Source organism: Vigna unguiculata, chromosome 10 (genome assembly GCF_004118075.2).
Source record: "Vigna unguiculata cultivar IT97K-499-35 chromosome 10, ASM411807v1, whole genome shotgun sequence".
Lineage (NCBI taxonomy): Eukaryota > Viridiplantae > Streptophyta > Magnoliopsida > Fabales > Fabaceae > Vigna > Vigna unguiculata.
The window spans coordinates 11,751,682-11,767,384 of record NC_040288.1 but is presented as its reverse complement, the minus strand read 5'-3'; the positions used below and the strand labels follow the sequence as shown (position 1 = coordinate 11,767,384).

Here is a 15,703-nt window from a genome sequence, read left to right as displayed (position 1 = left end):
AAAACACTATATTTACAAAAATGTTATTTTAATAAGAGTAACAAATATTTATAACATGGATGATTAAATTTGTTACATTTAAACACGGTTTTAAGTGTAAAAATAAATAAAATAAGAATTGTGTTTCAATTTATCAATAAGACTAAGATGGCTTTTTTTTTTCTTAAAATTAAAAAGTATATATTATTGAAAGATGACTTAAATTGTTAATATTTATAAAATAAATTTTAACTATTAATTATAATAAATCAATTTAATATATTAGAGTAATGGTTAAAAACATTAGTTAATCAATTAAAGTTTACATAATTAAAATATATATTAACATAAAAATATAATAGAAAAGAAAACTTTAATATAAATAAGAAAAAATTAGCATACTAATAGATTAAGATTTGAGTTCATCTAAAGTATCTAATACGTTTTATGATGCTTTTCGCGGAATTTAACAATTTCTTGAGTTTTTGTTTGTTTTTATATATTGGGTTTTTTATTCATTTTTAAACGAGTGTCATTTGATTTATGTGAAGAGAAGGAGGAAAAGTAGTGTACTGTATAGCCCATCGTCGAATCATCGGTCGGCGGACTAAGGATAAGCGGTCGCAGGCCGTTCGCTACAGGCGGACCTTCCCTTGAGCCGTTGATGTAACAATCTCTCCGGAGTGCTTTAAGGGGGCTCGCGACCAAATGCCTCCTGCGGAGACATCCTCATTCATGAGGACAGCCGACAGGATGCACGACCCTTCAATCGGACGGCCACACCAAAACCTAGATCAGTGAGAAAAGTGAATTAAGATAATACAAATCAGTAATCAAGTTTAAAAAGCAATTGAGCCATGATTAAGAAATCCTAATCATGGGCCCATACCAAAAACTATAAATAGAGGCTCAAGGTAAGTTGGTAAAGACCTTTAACTCGCATTTATTACAACATTTATTATTATATCCCGATCGAACTGAAAATTGACTTAAGCATCAAAGCCTTTTAGACAGATACTCCGATTGAACTGAAGAAGGAATTGAATAGCTAGTTGAGAAGAACATCAAACTAAAGGACTTAAGGGTAATTTGAGTGTTGGAGATAGGTGCTTGGCCCCTATACCCAAAACATTTTGGCGCCCACCGTGGGGCCGAGCAGTCATTTATAGACCTTATACCCTTATGGTGACCACAAGAAACATGACAAGTAACGTTGACGGAGGAGGAATGGCAGACGACTAAGCTGATACGAGGGAGATGATCAGGGCTTTGCAGTAGAGAATGGATGATATGCAGAGAACTATGAAGCGCAACTGTGCGTTCTACAAGAAGAAAATGCCGCTCTCTGGCAAAAGGAGGATCCCATCCCCTCAACACCGACCATGTCGGTCCCCGCTCGAATGAGTAGGGAACGATTGATGAGCCGACCTCATCTGACGGGAGTAGAACAATTGCAACCGCCGCGGGTAGAGAAGACTCTAGCGTCTAAGGGAAACTCGATTCATATAGTGGTCGAAAGCTCGAGAGCAAGCAGGGGCGGGCCGATGGAAGGATCGAGAGCAAGCAAGCAGGGAAACTCTAGCGGTACACGCAGCGGGGAATTTCCCCTTCACCCAGTTCATCCTAGAAAACCCACTATCTGACCGATGGAAGGTGCCCACGTTCGACAAGTACGATGGCACGACCAATCCTGAGAACCATCTACGAGTGTTCACACACCAGATGATGTTTCACGCTGTGAGTGACCCGATCTGGTGTCATGTTTTTTCATCTTCCTTGACGGGGGAGCACTCAAGTGGTTTTTTGAGCTGCCGCCCAACAACATAGACTGTTTCGCCACGCTGAAGGCCAGATTGAGCACACAGTTAACACCTCTCTGATCGGCCATCCTCATAACGGATGCATTGGTCAACATTCGCTAGGAGGATGGCAAATCTCTAAGGAGCTACCTAGACCGATACAACCGTATGTCAATCAAAATCAAGGATCTCAATGACGAGATCGCCCAGCACAATTTCTCCTACGGCCTGTAGTCGGGCGTCTTTACGGACAAAATAAGTTGTAAGAAGCCAAAGACGATGGAGGATCTGAGGGAGCGAGCGAACCAGTTCATACAGATGGAAGACATGCAAGACTTCAGAGTCAAAAAGAAGGAGAGGGAGTATGCGGTGGTAGAGAAGAAGCCCCCAGATCGAGCAAACCGATTGCCAAATCGGGCGAACGAAATGGCCCCAAGTTCACCACCTACACAACCCTAATCGTTCCCAGGGTAAAAATCTTGCAGGAAGCATTCAACACTGAAGCACTTCCACCTTCGAGGAAGAAACCATCTCCCTCCAATGCCGATGGCAGTAAGCACTTTCAGTACCATCAGACGATCGGTTATACAACAGATGAGTGTCACCCCCTCAAAGATAAGATAGAGGAGCTCATCCGCCAAGGGCAGCTGAAAAAGTACATCAAGCAGGATCACCCTACTTGTAGCCCTGAGAGGAAGAAGAGCCCGGCGCGAGCATACTCTTTGTCTAAGAGAGACGAGGGTACATTAACACCATTTCTGGAGGGTTTGCTGGAGGAGGATCCAGCTTGTCCGCTCGGAAGAGGCACGTCCGAGCACTCAAGTCAATGCACCTGGTGGAAAAGAAGGTGCGATCCATACCACCTATCCCTTTCACCGACGACCATTTCAAGGCGCCTGACCCTAATCATGATGACTCGATGGTGATATCCATCAAAGTGGCAGAGTACGAAATTGGCAAAGTCCTGGTGGACCAAGGGAGTTCTGTCAACATCCTATACTAGAAGACGTTCTAGAAGATGAACCTCTATGAGGATTTGATCGTCGCCTATAATGAACAGATCGTCGGCTTCTCAGGCGAGCGGGTGGACACCCGCGGCTACTTGAATCTGCGCACCAGGATAGGCTCAAGGCGCGACGGTCAGGAGGTAAAAGTTCAATACATATTGGTCAAAGCTAACACCTCTTACAATGTTTTGCTAGGAAGGCCATGCCTGAACGCCTTTGGAGCGATTTTTTCCACCCTCCACCTGGCAATGAAGTTCCCATCTGACAGGGGAACGATCTGCACTATACACGTCGATCAGCAGATCACTATGGAATGTTATGCTGCTAGAACATCGGTCAGAAGTCGCGATGACTAACCTCAATCCGGGAACCAACACGGAGGATCGGATGCAAACCGAGGGGGAGACCAAAGAGTTGTCGATCGGCCACAGCCAAATCAAGTCACAAAGTTGGGAAGACAACTGACGACAGAGGAAGAAGGGCTCCTGACCAAAGTCATCAGTCAGAATAGGGACCTGTTTTCCCTGACATCTGCAAATATGCTGGGCATCCATCCTGATATCATGTTCCAAAAGTTGGCCACCTTCAAAGAAGCCCGACCAATAGCCTAGAAGAAGAGGAAGATGGGCGAGGAACGAAGACTAGCGGTCAAAGAAGAAGTGAAAAAGCTTCTAGAGGTTGGGTTCGTCTGGGAGATCAAATACACCACTTGGCTAGCCAATGTGGTGATTGTAAAGAAGTCAAGTGGGACATGGAGAATGTGCACAGACTTCACCGATCTCAACAAGGCTTGCCCGAAGGACGTTTATCCATTGCCAAGCATCGATCAGCTCGTTGATGGGGGCTTCCAAGCACAATTTTCTGAGTCTTTTAGACGCCTACTTGGGATACAATCAGATCTCAATATACGTCCCCGACAGATCCAAAACAACGTTCATCACCAATTAGTCAAACTATTGTTACGATGTAATGCCTTTCGACCTAAAGAACGTAGGGGCCATCTATCAACGTCTTATGAATAATATCTTCAGATATCAGATCGCCGAAGCAAGGAGGTTTACGTTGATGACAGGGTGGTAAAGTCACAGACATCCGACGAACACGTCTGCGACCTTAAGGAGTTCTTCCATCAGTTGCGGAAATACAACATGCGGCTGAACCCGGAGAAGTGCGTGTTCGGGGTGCTGGCTAGGAAATTCTTCGGATTCATGTTAACCGCCCGAGAAATAGAGCCAACTCCGATAAATGCACGACGATCGTGGAAATAAGAAGTCCAAAGAACCTGAAAGAGATTCAGCAACTGGTCGGTCGACTGACATCCCTAACTCGTTTCTTGCCACGATTGACATGGAGGATTAAACCAATCCTCAAGGTGATGAAGAAGCAGACAATCGACAAATGGGACGACCAGTGCGAGAGTGCCTTTCAAGAAGTCAAGGCCATGATTGCCAACCCGTCCATCATGTGCTGACCGGTCGCCAGTCTTCCTCTACAGTTATACTTGTTAGTCTCGGAGGAGACCATTAGTTCAACTTTTGTACAGGAAAATTCAGAACATCGACTGGTGTACTTCAGAAGTTGGGTCCTAAGGGACTCAGAGACAAGGTACCAGCTCGTGGAGAAGATAGCGTTGTCATTACTTGCAGCCGTCCGACGACTCTGCCAGTATTTTCAAAGCCACTAGATAATCGTCTGCACCGACCACTTGATCGCTAAGATCCTCAGGAAGCCCGATCTATCCGAGAGAATGATAGCCTGATCTATGGAGTTGTCCAAGTTCGGCCTAAAGTATGAATCACACGGGTCCATAAAAGGCCAACACTTAGCGGACTTCGCCATGGAACTGCAAAACGCAGCCGAGCAACCGGAGCAGGGATGGACTCTCTTCGTTGACAGGTCATCTGACAAATGTGGCGGAGGAGGAAGCATTGTGATCGAGGGACCAAACGGCTTCTTGGTGGATCACTCATTGACCTTTAAGTTCAAGGCATCCAACAACCAGGCAAAGTACGAGGCTCTAATCGCCGGTTTGAGGCTACCCAAAGACGTAGGGGCAAGGAGGCTGAAGTGCAACAATGACTCACAGTTGGTGGTAGAGCAAGTCAGAGGAGATTACCAAGTCAAAGACGACCTTCTGCTCCAATATTATCACTAGGTGATAGAAGCAATGAAAGATTTCAAAGAGATGACTCTACACCATATCCCCCGAGCAAAAAGCACTAGGGTCGTCTGGTTGTCAAAACTAGCATAAGGGAAAGAAAGAGGGCAGCTTAAGACGATTATCTGACAGACTTTGACCAGACCGTCAGTAGGAGAGTACGCTTCCATCGATCGAACGACCGATTACAGAAGTGAAATCAGAGAGCTCCTAAAGAAGAACGATGAAGGAAAAGAAATCAAACCCAGTGAGCGAACACGAGAGCTCAGGTTTGTAATCATAGGAGAAGATCTATACAAGAGGGGGTTCACTGCCCCGCTCCTAAAATGCTTGTCGGAGGAAGAAGCCTCATATGTCATGAATGAAGTCCATAATGGGGTTTGTGGCATGCATACTGGTCGACGGACGATTTCAAATACTCTGAGCAGGATACTATTACCCAACCATGGAACAAGATTGCGAAATGATGATCCGCAAGTGCGAAGGATGCCAGGCGCACGGGAATGATGTCAAGAAAGCACCGACGGAGCTTCATAATCTGACAAACCCTTGGCTGTTCGCACAATGGGGTATGGATATCGTCGGCCATTTCCCCATCGGTCGTGCGCATAATGGGGTATGGACATCGTCGACTACTTTACCAAGTGGGTCGAGGTAGAGGCTCTTTCCAACATCACCGCTCGGCAAGTCCACTCATTCGTGTGAAGGAATATTATATGCTGATTTGGCCTACCTCACACCATTATCACGAACATCGGTCGATAGTTCATTGATAAGAAGCTGAGGGACTTCTACAAACAAGTAGGAATCTGAAACCTGACTAGCTCGGTCGTGCATCCCAAGACAAACGGCCAGGTCGAGGCAATAAACAAAATCATCGTAGCCGAGCTGAAGAAGAGGCTGGGAGAAGCGAAGGGAGCTTGGCTGGACGGGTTGCCACAGATTCTATGGGCTTATCGGTGCACCCCACATGGAACGATCGGTGAATCCCCCTTCAACTTGATGTATGGAATAAATGTCATGTTGCTCGTCGAAGTAGGAGAGCCAACATTGAGGAAGGAGATGAAAGATTTAGACGTCAACTGTGGGCGAATTCGGGAGGAACTTGATTGGACAACCGAGCGGTGGGAGAAGGTGGCAATATAAGTTGAAGCTTGTAAGAGGATGGTGGCGAGGAGATACAATGCAAAGGTGAAGCCGAGGAACTTCGTCAAAGGAGACTTGGTGTGGCGAAAGACCAAGGATGCACGCAAGAAATCCGCTCACGGGAAGTTAGCACCTAACTGGGAAGGACCGTTCCGAGTGACCGAAGATATGAGCAATGGAGCTTACAGACTAGAGTACCTGAGCGGGAAGAAGTTACCCAACACTTGAAACACCACTCATTTAAAGATGTATTATAGTTGACATTGAAAAGATTGACATCAATAAAAAAGGCATTTTTCCTATCTCGATTATCACTTACAAGAGTGGCCGATAGGCCGACTAGGGCTCCCTACGGGACTCGAACCAAGCCTATTCGCTCAAAGGGTGAGCTTCCTCGAAAGCCCTGTTCGAACAACACCGACCCTAGTGGTCAAACAAAAACCCCGATAGGGTACAACAATGACATGAGCTGTTAAAATGAATGCCCCAACAGGGGCTTCACAATAACTTAGTTAAAAGCAATTTTTCAATTGTGTTGGTCGATTAACAAATAAACAACCAAAGCGTTAACAATATAAGTCGATCGTCATTGCGATAACAAAGCAAACAAGCAAAATCCGTTAAAAGATAGATAGTCGATCACATCATTAAAGTATTCGTCACTACTAACTCACCGATCATCCCGACGATTGAAGTCATTAAATCAAACTTCTTTATTACGTAATCACTCACCGATCGAGACGTTAAAGAAATTACAATTTAGGATTGATCGCTCAAACGATCAAAGCATACTTAAACAATCAAATAGTAGTAAATTTGTCTGATCAAAACAAGTAATTAATGTGCGAGACATAATCGATCGAATAGTATGAAGATAATTAATGATGGATTAAAAAGTCTAAGTCAATAACGATCGATTGAGCGTGATCCACCGATAGGTTGATCGCGCTCGACACTCGATCGATCATCCAAAAAATTCAACACAAAATACAAAAAAATACAAACTAAGAATCTAAATCTTCAACGACGGGAGGAGGAGTTGTAGCAGTTGGAGGCGGATCGACAGTAAGAACGAGGGGCTTGTATACTTTGGTGAGATTCGCATCAACCATGCCAAGTTGGACGTCGATTCGGTCGACGAGAACATTGAAATGATAGGCTGCCTGATCCGCAGCCCTTTGGAACCCAGACTCGTACTGCGCGAAGACTTGTTCATCCACAATCTGCAACTCGAACTCGAACTCTTCCGCCTTTTTGCGCCACGTCTCAGCCGACCGAACATACGCCAAGTTCTACAACGTTAAGTCGTCGAAACGACGTTGAAGCTTGTGAAGTTCTTCAACAGCAGCCTTGCTTCATTACTGCTCCTCCTTCAACCGGTCGTCAACCTCTTTAAGCTGACCAACGTACTTCACTTGCTCAGCCTTGACCAGGGACAACCGATCAAACTTCGTCTTTAACTCGGAGGCTGACGCTTTCACCTCCTACAGTTCTGCCCAAGCTGTGGCCAGGTCCTTCTCCAAGGCGTCAACCTTGCTCTGGTCAACCTTTGGAAATTTGGAGCATAATACAGAGAGCCTAAGGTTTAGCTCCCTAGCCGTGCGGACGACCTCATCGCCAAACACGTCCTTCAACATGTCTTTCACCCTGGACCCAAGGTGATAAGAGACTTCCTCCCCTAGTTGGACGTAGCTTCCTAAAAAAGTAGACCATAAAGACCCAAAGGCCTTCCCGCGCTTGCTCCACTTTGGTGAGCAAGCAGAAGATGGACCTTCCTTGCCCTTTTTTTTTCTCTTGGTCGTCACTCCTTCGGCGATCGAGATTGTGAGGAGTCTCAAGCACGTGGGAGGCTCACATGTCTTCGATGCCTGACGCCCCGGTAGGAGCATCACACTTTGGCGTCGGCTCGGCGGATGGAGCGATAGGACCAGTCTGTCGAGCGACAACAGCCTTAGAAGATCCCATTGGTTTGCAGCGTGTTTTGGCCCGCTCCATGAACTCAACGTTGGTAGCAGTCGTGCGGAACATTATATCTGCAAGCAAACAAAAATTTAGATAAGTTAATTTACCCCCAAAATAACCGGGCGGATCAGAAACACTAACCATAAACCGCCCCAGATAAATCCTACGAGCGAAGACATTGGATCAAAGGCCTTGGTGGAATTTTGTCAAGAAGACCCTTAAGGACGGCAAGGTCCGCCCACTTGGTTGGGGTCATCCGGTCCTCAGACTAGGGGTCAAGAGGCGGCAACATCTGCGTCCAATACAAGGGGAACTTCGGTCGGTCCTCCTCGTCGAAAATGAACTTCCTCCTACAAAGTACAATTGAGACCTTGAAAAAGCTGGTCTTAAAGCCCTTGTAGGAGGTAAGGTAAAGGCCGATCAGGCTCTTATTAGCCACGAGGAACGACACCCAACCCTTGGTCAAAAAGGGCAGATTTTGTAAAAATGGACGAACAGGGGCATGGTCGTAGTAAGCCGGCCGCCCGACATAGCACGTCGAACGCCTGCATGGATGCCCAGGCATTTATATGGATTTGGGTGGGAACACATTTGATCTCCGCAAAACGTCCATCTACCAATCGGCGAAGGGCACAGTTAAATACAAGTCTTGGAAGAAACAAGCGTAGACGTAGAAGAAGTGTAGCTTAGCCCCTTCCCGATCGTAGCACACCCTTTCGTTACCAGCGCACACCTTCAGCCGAAGAAACTCGTCTTCGACGTCATCCCTGAAAATGTTTGCCTTGCCGACCAGGTCAGCCAGATCATTTCCCCATCGGAACCTAGTCATATAGGTCCTAGGCTCATGAGGTGACCACTCGTAGCCAGGAATAGGAGGAAGGTCACGCCGATCCCCTTCGTCAACACATTCGATCCTAACAATAACACAAAAAAGCCTTTTAACGTCCGACATTTTCGATCTTTGACGTCTGCCCAAACACCGACGTCGTATCGGGTGACGTCAAAATAACGTCGGAAAAATAGCAGACGTCACTTGACGTCGGTCCTTTTGGGAGTCCGACGTTATCCAACGTCGGGGCCAGTAATAGCAGACGTCAATTTTCGCACCAGAAAGAGGGAAAAACCTGAGCAATTTAACGTCTGTCAGAGACTGTCAGACGTTAAATAACGTCGGCCCTGCAATAGTCAGACGTTAAATTACGTCGGCCCTGGTACAGTCCGACGTTAAATTACGTCTGTCAGGGCACACCAGACGTCAAACTGCTCCATTTTTTTTAAAAAATTTGACTGTTTTTACAATATCCACACACCTGAAAATCAGAAAATTCCCAGAACAATTTAATAAAACTTTCAGCACAATTTTAGAGTTACAGTTATATATAATAGAACTAAAGTTTCAACATATATTCTAAACTAATATAAATAACAACAAACTAAAAGTTTCAACATGAAATTCTTGTACAATAAAGTTTTTAAAACGAGTTCTAATTCATGTGGTATCAACTCCATCTCTCCAATAGATATGCTGCCCATTCCTGTCTTAGTGTGTGGATAATGTCATCTGGTAGAGGTGATGGATTCTTGAATCGCTGAAAAAGTAATACAATTTCATTATGTATGAATATCATTCTTTAAAGTTTGATATGATTTATAATATGTGAAAGATATATATAATTACCTCTATCCATTCATCTTTAACTGCAGCTCGAATGATTGTTCTTATCCAAGACATGACATAATATCCACATTCCCATGAATCTTCTTGCTTGTTACACTGAACATTACAAATAAAATAAACACATCAAAGTCATAAGTTGACATACAGAAATTAATAACTTTAAAATGAATGAGTTCTAACCTTTGGATATATGACTTTAAGTTGTTGGCCTCTAGGTTTACCCACAATTCTAATGAAATTTTGGAAACATAAAACATATATAAGTTTTTATAACTAAGTAGATACATAGGTTAGGATTGAAAAAAAAATAATACTTACTCTTGTAACATGTTTTTAAAAGCTGGTGGAATCTTCCTATGGCATGAACAAAACCATACAACTAGGCATTGTCTTGGAATGATGAGACAAAGTTGCCAATGATACCTACCATTAATCACAAGTACTTAGCCAAAATAATTAATAATACTTCACAAAATATTATTAGCAAAAACACTTACGAATCAATGTATGGCGCAAAGTAGATCTCTCTATTTGACTCAACCACCATGTTTGCAAATAAAGTTTGATTTGGTCAGGTGAGTTTCCCGAAGGTTGAATTGTTTGAGGTTCAATGAATCCATAGACGGAAGATCGACCTTGGTCCACAATGACTTTGTCCATGTACCTACAAGAAGACAGTTAGGTATAATATTAAAAGGTACCAATTCCTTGCTTTAAATATGAAATACAATAAAAAAAATCTTACATGCACCATAGTTGTATGACTGAAATATTTAACATCTTGTCTCCTGTAATGATCTCTAGTGCATCATTCAGGTTTATGTACAATGGGACATGACAATGGAGGCCAAATACTCTTAACTCCCACTCTAGCTCTACCGGTCCTCTTTTCAACTTGTGTAATTTCAGAAGCAGCTTTCCTAGAGGATCATCTTCTGCTTCCGCCATTTCATCATCTTCACGTATAACACGTGGACGTCGGACCGGCTGTTTTTCAGGACGAGTGGACTGAAATAAAGATTTAGAAAGGTTTGACGTTAAAAGTTTTATAAATTGTAAGATTGAACTACTAAAAACATGATGTCATAATACCTTTGGTGGGCTAAAGTATGGCATGATCAATGCTTTAGGCCAAGCAATAAATGTGCCTAAAGCTTCCCCAACAAATTGGATTTCTGAAGTTGGCACAGGCACTTGGGCATGGGGATCTCGAACTTCATCAATCATCACACGCACATGATGGGGCAATAGAGGAACACCATGGATAGTCTCCCCACCCTGAAGTTGTCGTCCTATGGCCACTACGCGCGGGGGTCTTCATCAACCAATAGCTCATACTGACTTGTGTAGTCAGTATGATCTACACCAGAGCATGAGCCTTTTGTACTCACACGTTGTCCTGTTGGAGCTTGAGTGGGTAATTCCATGTTCTGTTGCTGCATGGACTGAAGTTTTTCTTCAAGTGTTCTTTGTATTTGTTGTTGCTGTTGAAGTTGTTCCATAAAACGTTGCTCCATAATTCCCATGCGTTGGTTGAATCTTTCCTCCATTTGTTGCTCCATCTTCCTCAAGGCCTCTTGACTCAACGATTCATTACTTCTTTGTGGAGGACCAAAGTAATCTCGAAGACCAATGGCACCTCCAACACCACGCACACGTCCTGGGTGCTCTGGCCTTCCAATTGTCGTTGTGAGTATATCGTCCCGACCATGGCCAACAAACGAACCCTGAGTCTCTTGCTCAATTAATTCATCCTACACCACAAAAGAAAGTTTAATCAAAAGGAGAAACATATGAACTATGATAGTCAAATAAGGTTTGTACTTACTATTTTTTGAGATATGATTTGAGTTGATTGTGATGTCATTTGCCCATCGGACTTAGTCCGAGCAGCCTTCCACATCTCGTACCTAGGAATTGCATCCACTAGGTCAGGGGACTCAAGTCCCAGAGACTGTGCACGCGACTTTTTCAATTTTTTCTCCAATAATGCATAACCACCTCGAGAGAGTACATGTGGTGTATCATTAAGCCTTTGTCTTTGTTGGGTTGCTGTCCTTTTTTCCTGTCACACATAACATTATTTAATAGTTTGAATACAGAAATGTATGACTAGTGTCACTATAAACAAATTTAACAAACAAACATGCCAGTCTCCAGACTCTCTACATGCACGAAATTGCATCCACTCCTCCTCCGAATTTTGTACTTCTCACAAGGAGTGTCATGTTGTCTATCTCCAAACACATATAAACGTGTGAGCCTTGCCTTGAAGTCCCTCCATCTGGTGGCTATGTGAGATAAGACTTTCTTTCTAATTCGCTCAGTGTTCGGAGTAATCTCAAATTTGTGCTGTTTAAAACATAAAATATGTTATGTTAACAGTAACATAAAAAAATACTATAGTTGGTTTAAGTAAACATACCACAAGATCCTGCCATAGGAGGTTCTTCTCGACCTCCGCGACGTCATCCCAACATGCAATTGCAATAGAAACTTTCGTTTTGGCCAACATTCCTATGTAGCTACGGTACTTTTTTTCCTAAGGGCCACTGGGTTCACCCGATCGAGGATCAATGTGGACCGGCATCCTCTCTCGTCGGTTTGTGACATCTGGCAACCGAGTCACAGATCTACCAGGTCCCTCCTGGTCTGATCCGGAGCTTGTCATACCTGAAACATATCATTAGGAAATGTTAACAATGAAAATATACTCAATTAACCTCTATTATATTAAAACAGGAAGAAAAATAAAAAAAAGTAAATGTGACAATATTATTAAATAAACACCTATCAAGAAATTGTGTTCTCCCATATGCCTTCATTGTGATCACTTCGAATAGCATGGATGTCATCAGTTACATCATCAACTTTGTCTTGAATGGTTCTTGATGAGAAAGACGTTGTCTCAAGTATGTCTAGACAATCTTCATCATCATTTACGTGCATGTTTCTCCTTCCAATACAACTGACAATTTCTGATTGGCTGGATCAATGACATAAAAAATTTGTCTTGCTTGACTAGCCATAATAAATGGTTCATTTGTATCACTCATCTTGTTAAGATCCACCAAAGTAAAGCCAAAGTCATATGTGCTAACACCCGAATTACTATCAACCCATTTACACTTGAAAACTGGCACTCTAAAAGTCACATAATCAACTTCCCATATTTCGTGTATTATTCCAAAGTAACTCATGGATGCTGTAACTGGATTCTTGTCCTTAGAACTGGCAAAATGTACAGATTCAGCTTGAAGTGTAACCCCACTATTTTGAACTCTACTTTTGTCATCTTCCATCTTTGAATAAAAACAATGATTGTTTATGTAGTACCCGCCATATGTAATGACATCATTGTTCGGTCCACGAGCTAGCCTCAATAGAGTTTCAGAAACATTTGGAGTCGCGTAAACCTTTTTCTTAAACCATGATAAGAATGTTTTGTTATGTTCATTAAGTGCCCATTTTTCACTCATTCGTGGATGTGCTGATTTCGTTTCATCAATGTGTTGCGTTATGTAAGGAATGACCTCTACAGTGTTGTTTAAGATGTACAAATGGGCTTGATCAACTAATTTTCTACTAACACTTTGAATCTTCACTCCACGCACACCCTTACCTTCACATTTACCTTCATGTCTAGTCTTAGGAACTCCAATTGGTTCACAACTTGGCATATAACTTGAGCAGAATTCAATGGCTTTTCTGCAATGTACCGCTCTATAATAGAAGCTTCTGGTCGATACTGATTCTTGACATATCCCTTTAAGATCTTCATGTATCTTTCCACTGGGTACATCCATCTCAAGAAAACTGGCCCACATAATCGAATTTCCCTCACAAGATGAACTATCAAATGAACCATGATATCGAAAAATGAAGGTGGAAAATACATTTCCAATTGACACAATAGTCTAATGGCCTCATTTTCCAAATCGTCTAACACTCGAGGGTCAATAACTTTCTTGCATATGGCATTGAAGAACATACACAAACGTGTTAGAATACCTCTGACAGAAGTAGGTAAGATGGCTCGAAAAGCTACTGGTAAAAGTTGTTGCATCAACACATGACAATCGTGAGACTTTAAACCGACTAACTTTAAATCTTGCATAGAAACAAGGCTACTAATATTTGAAGAGTAACCTTGGGGAACCTTCACACTTCTTAAACACTCACAAAAAATTTGCTTCTCTTTTCTAGAAAGAGTGTGACAAGCTGGAGGCAGGTAGGTTCGTCTTCCAATTGATTGTGCATGTAACTCAGAACGGATGCCCATTTCAGCCAAATCTTGTCGTGCTTTAACTCCATCTTTAGTCTTTCCTTTTACATTTAGTAAAGTCCCGATGACGTATCACATACATTTTTTTCAACGTGCATCACGTCTATACAATGTCGTACATCAAGTTTACACCAATATGGAAGATTAAAGAAGATTGATCGTTTCTTCCAAATGCTTTTTTCCGTGGTCTTTTTCTTTGGATGTTTCCCAAACACAATGTCAATGTTTTCCACTTGGTTGTATATTTCTTCACCATTGCGGGGTCTCGCTACAACTTCATCCTCAGGACTTCCATTAAATGCTTTTTTCATTCTACGATAAGGATGATTTCGAGGAAGAAACTTTCGATGTCTTGTATACACAGTTTTCTGACCGTGCTTCAATTGAATATAACTCGTGTTTTTTTCACAAATGGGACATGCAAAATGACCTTTAACACTGTAACCGCTCAAGTTTCCATATGCTGGAAAATCATTTATGGTGCAAAACAACATTGCACGCAAACAAAACAATTCTTCAGAATATGAATCATACACATCGACACCTTCTTCCCATAATAGTTTCAAATCATCGATCAACGGCTTTAGGTACACATCAATGTCATTTCCAGGTTGTCGAGGACCCGATATCATCATAGACAACATCATATATTTCCTCTTCATGCACAACAAAGGAGATAAATTGTAAATCATCAGCAAAACTGGCCATGAACTATGTTTGCTACTTAAGTTCCCATAAGGATTCATACCATCTGTAGCAAGTCCAAGTCTTAAGTTTCTTGGCTCAGCACCAAATTCTGGAAATGTTTCATCAATCTTCTTCCATTGTGGAGAATCAGCTGGGTGTCGAAGAAGATTATCACACTTTCTTCCATCAACGTGCCATTTCAGGTTTTTTGCATCTTCTTTAATGGAAAATAGTCGTTTGAATCTAGGAATTATAGGAAGGTACCACATCACCTTAGCAGGTGGACCATCTTTGTCTTCATCGCCACTATTTCCATTAATTTTCTTTTTAAACCGCGATAAACCACATGTTGGACACGCCTTCAGTGAAGCAAACTCGTCTCTGTATAAAACACAATCATTTGGGCATGCATGTATCTTTTGATATTCCAAACCCATTGGACATAAAACTTTCTTCGCTTCGTAATTACGGATAGGTAACGTGTTATTTTCTGGAAGCATCTCCTTTAACAACTCCAACAATTCTGTGAAACTTGTATCCGTCCATCCATGCCTTGCTTTTAAACTGAATAATTTCAAAGTTTCTGACAGTCGCGTAAAGTTAGTGCATCCTGGGTACAATTGTTCCTCTGAATCGGACTTAAGAGAATCATATAAATGAACTTTTCCAAAATTCTCCTCCCCAACATCACGTACCATATCTTCTAAATGATCATTCATCCAGTCATCTACATAATCTGTTCCTCGTGACGTTGTAGGCTTGTCTAATACTTCTCCATGCCAAGTCCAAAGTGTATAACTTCTCATTATACCAAAGATGAATAGATGATCACGCATTGTTCCTAAGTCATGACGTATTTGATTAAGACAACGAACACAAGGACAAAAATATGTCCCGTTACTTGAGATTGCGTGTTCTTGAATATATTGCAAAAACTCAGAAACCCCTTTTTCATACTCTTCACTTATGCGACGCTCATTCATCCAGCTTCGATCCATACTA

General features: G+C 42.5%; 1 protein-coding gene across 1 annotated transcript; it reads right to left on the bottom strand.

The window, feature by feature from the left end:
• Nucleotides 1-14,064: 14,064 nt before the first annotated feature.
• Nucleotides 14,065-15,537, bottom strand: LOC114165244. The gene has a single exon (XM_028049901.1). It carries the CDS (start codon nt 15,535-15,537, stop codon nt 14,065-14,067), a length of 1,473 nt encoding a protein of 490 aa, XP_027905702.1.
• Between the last annotated feature and the right edge of the window lie 166 nt (nt 15,538-15,703).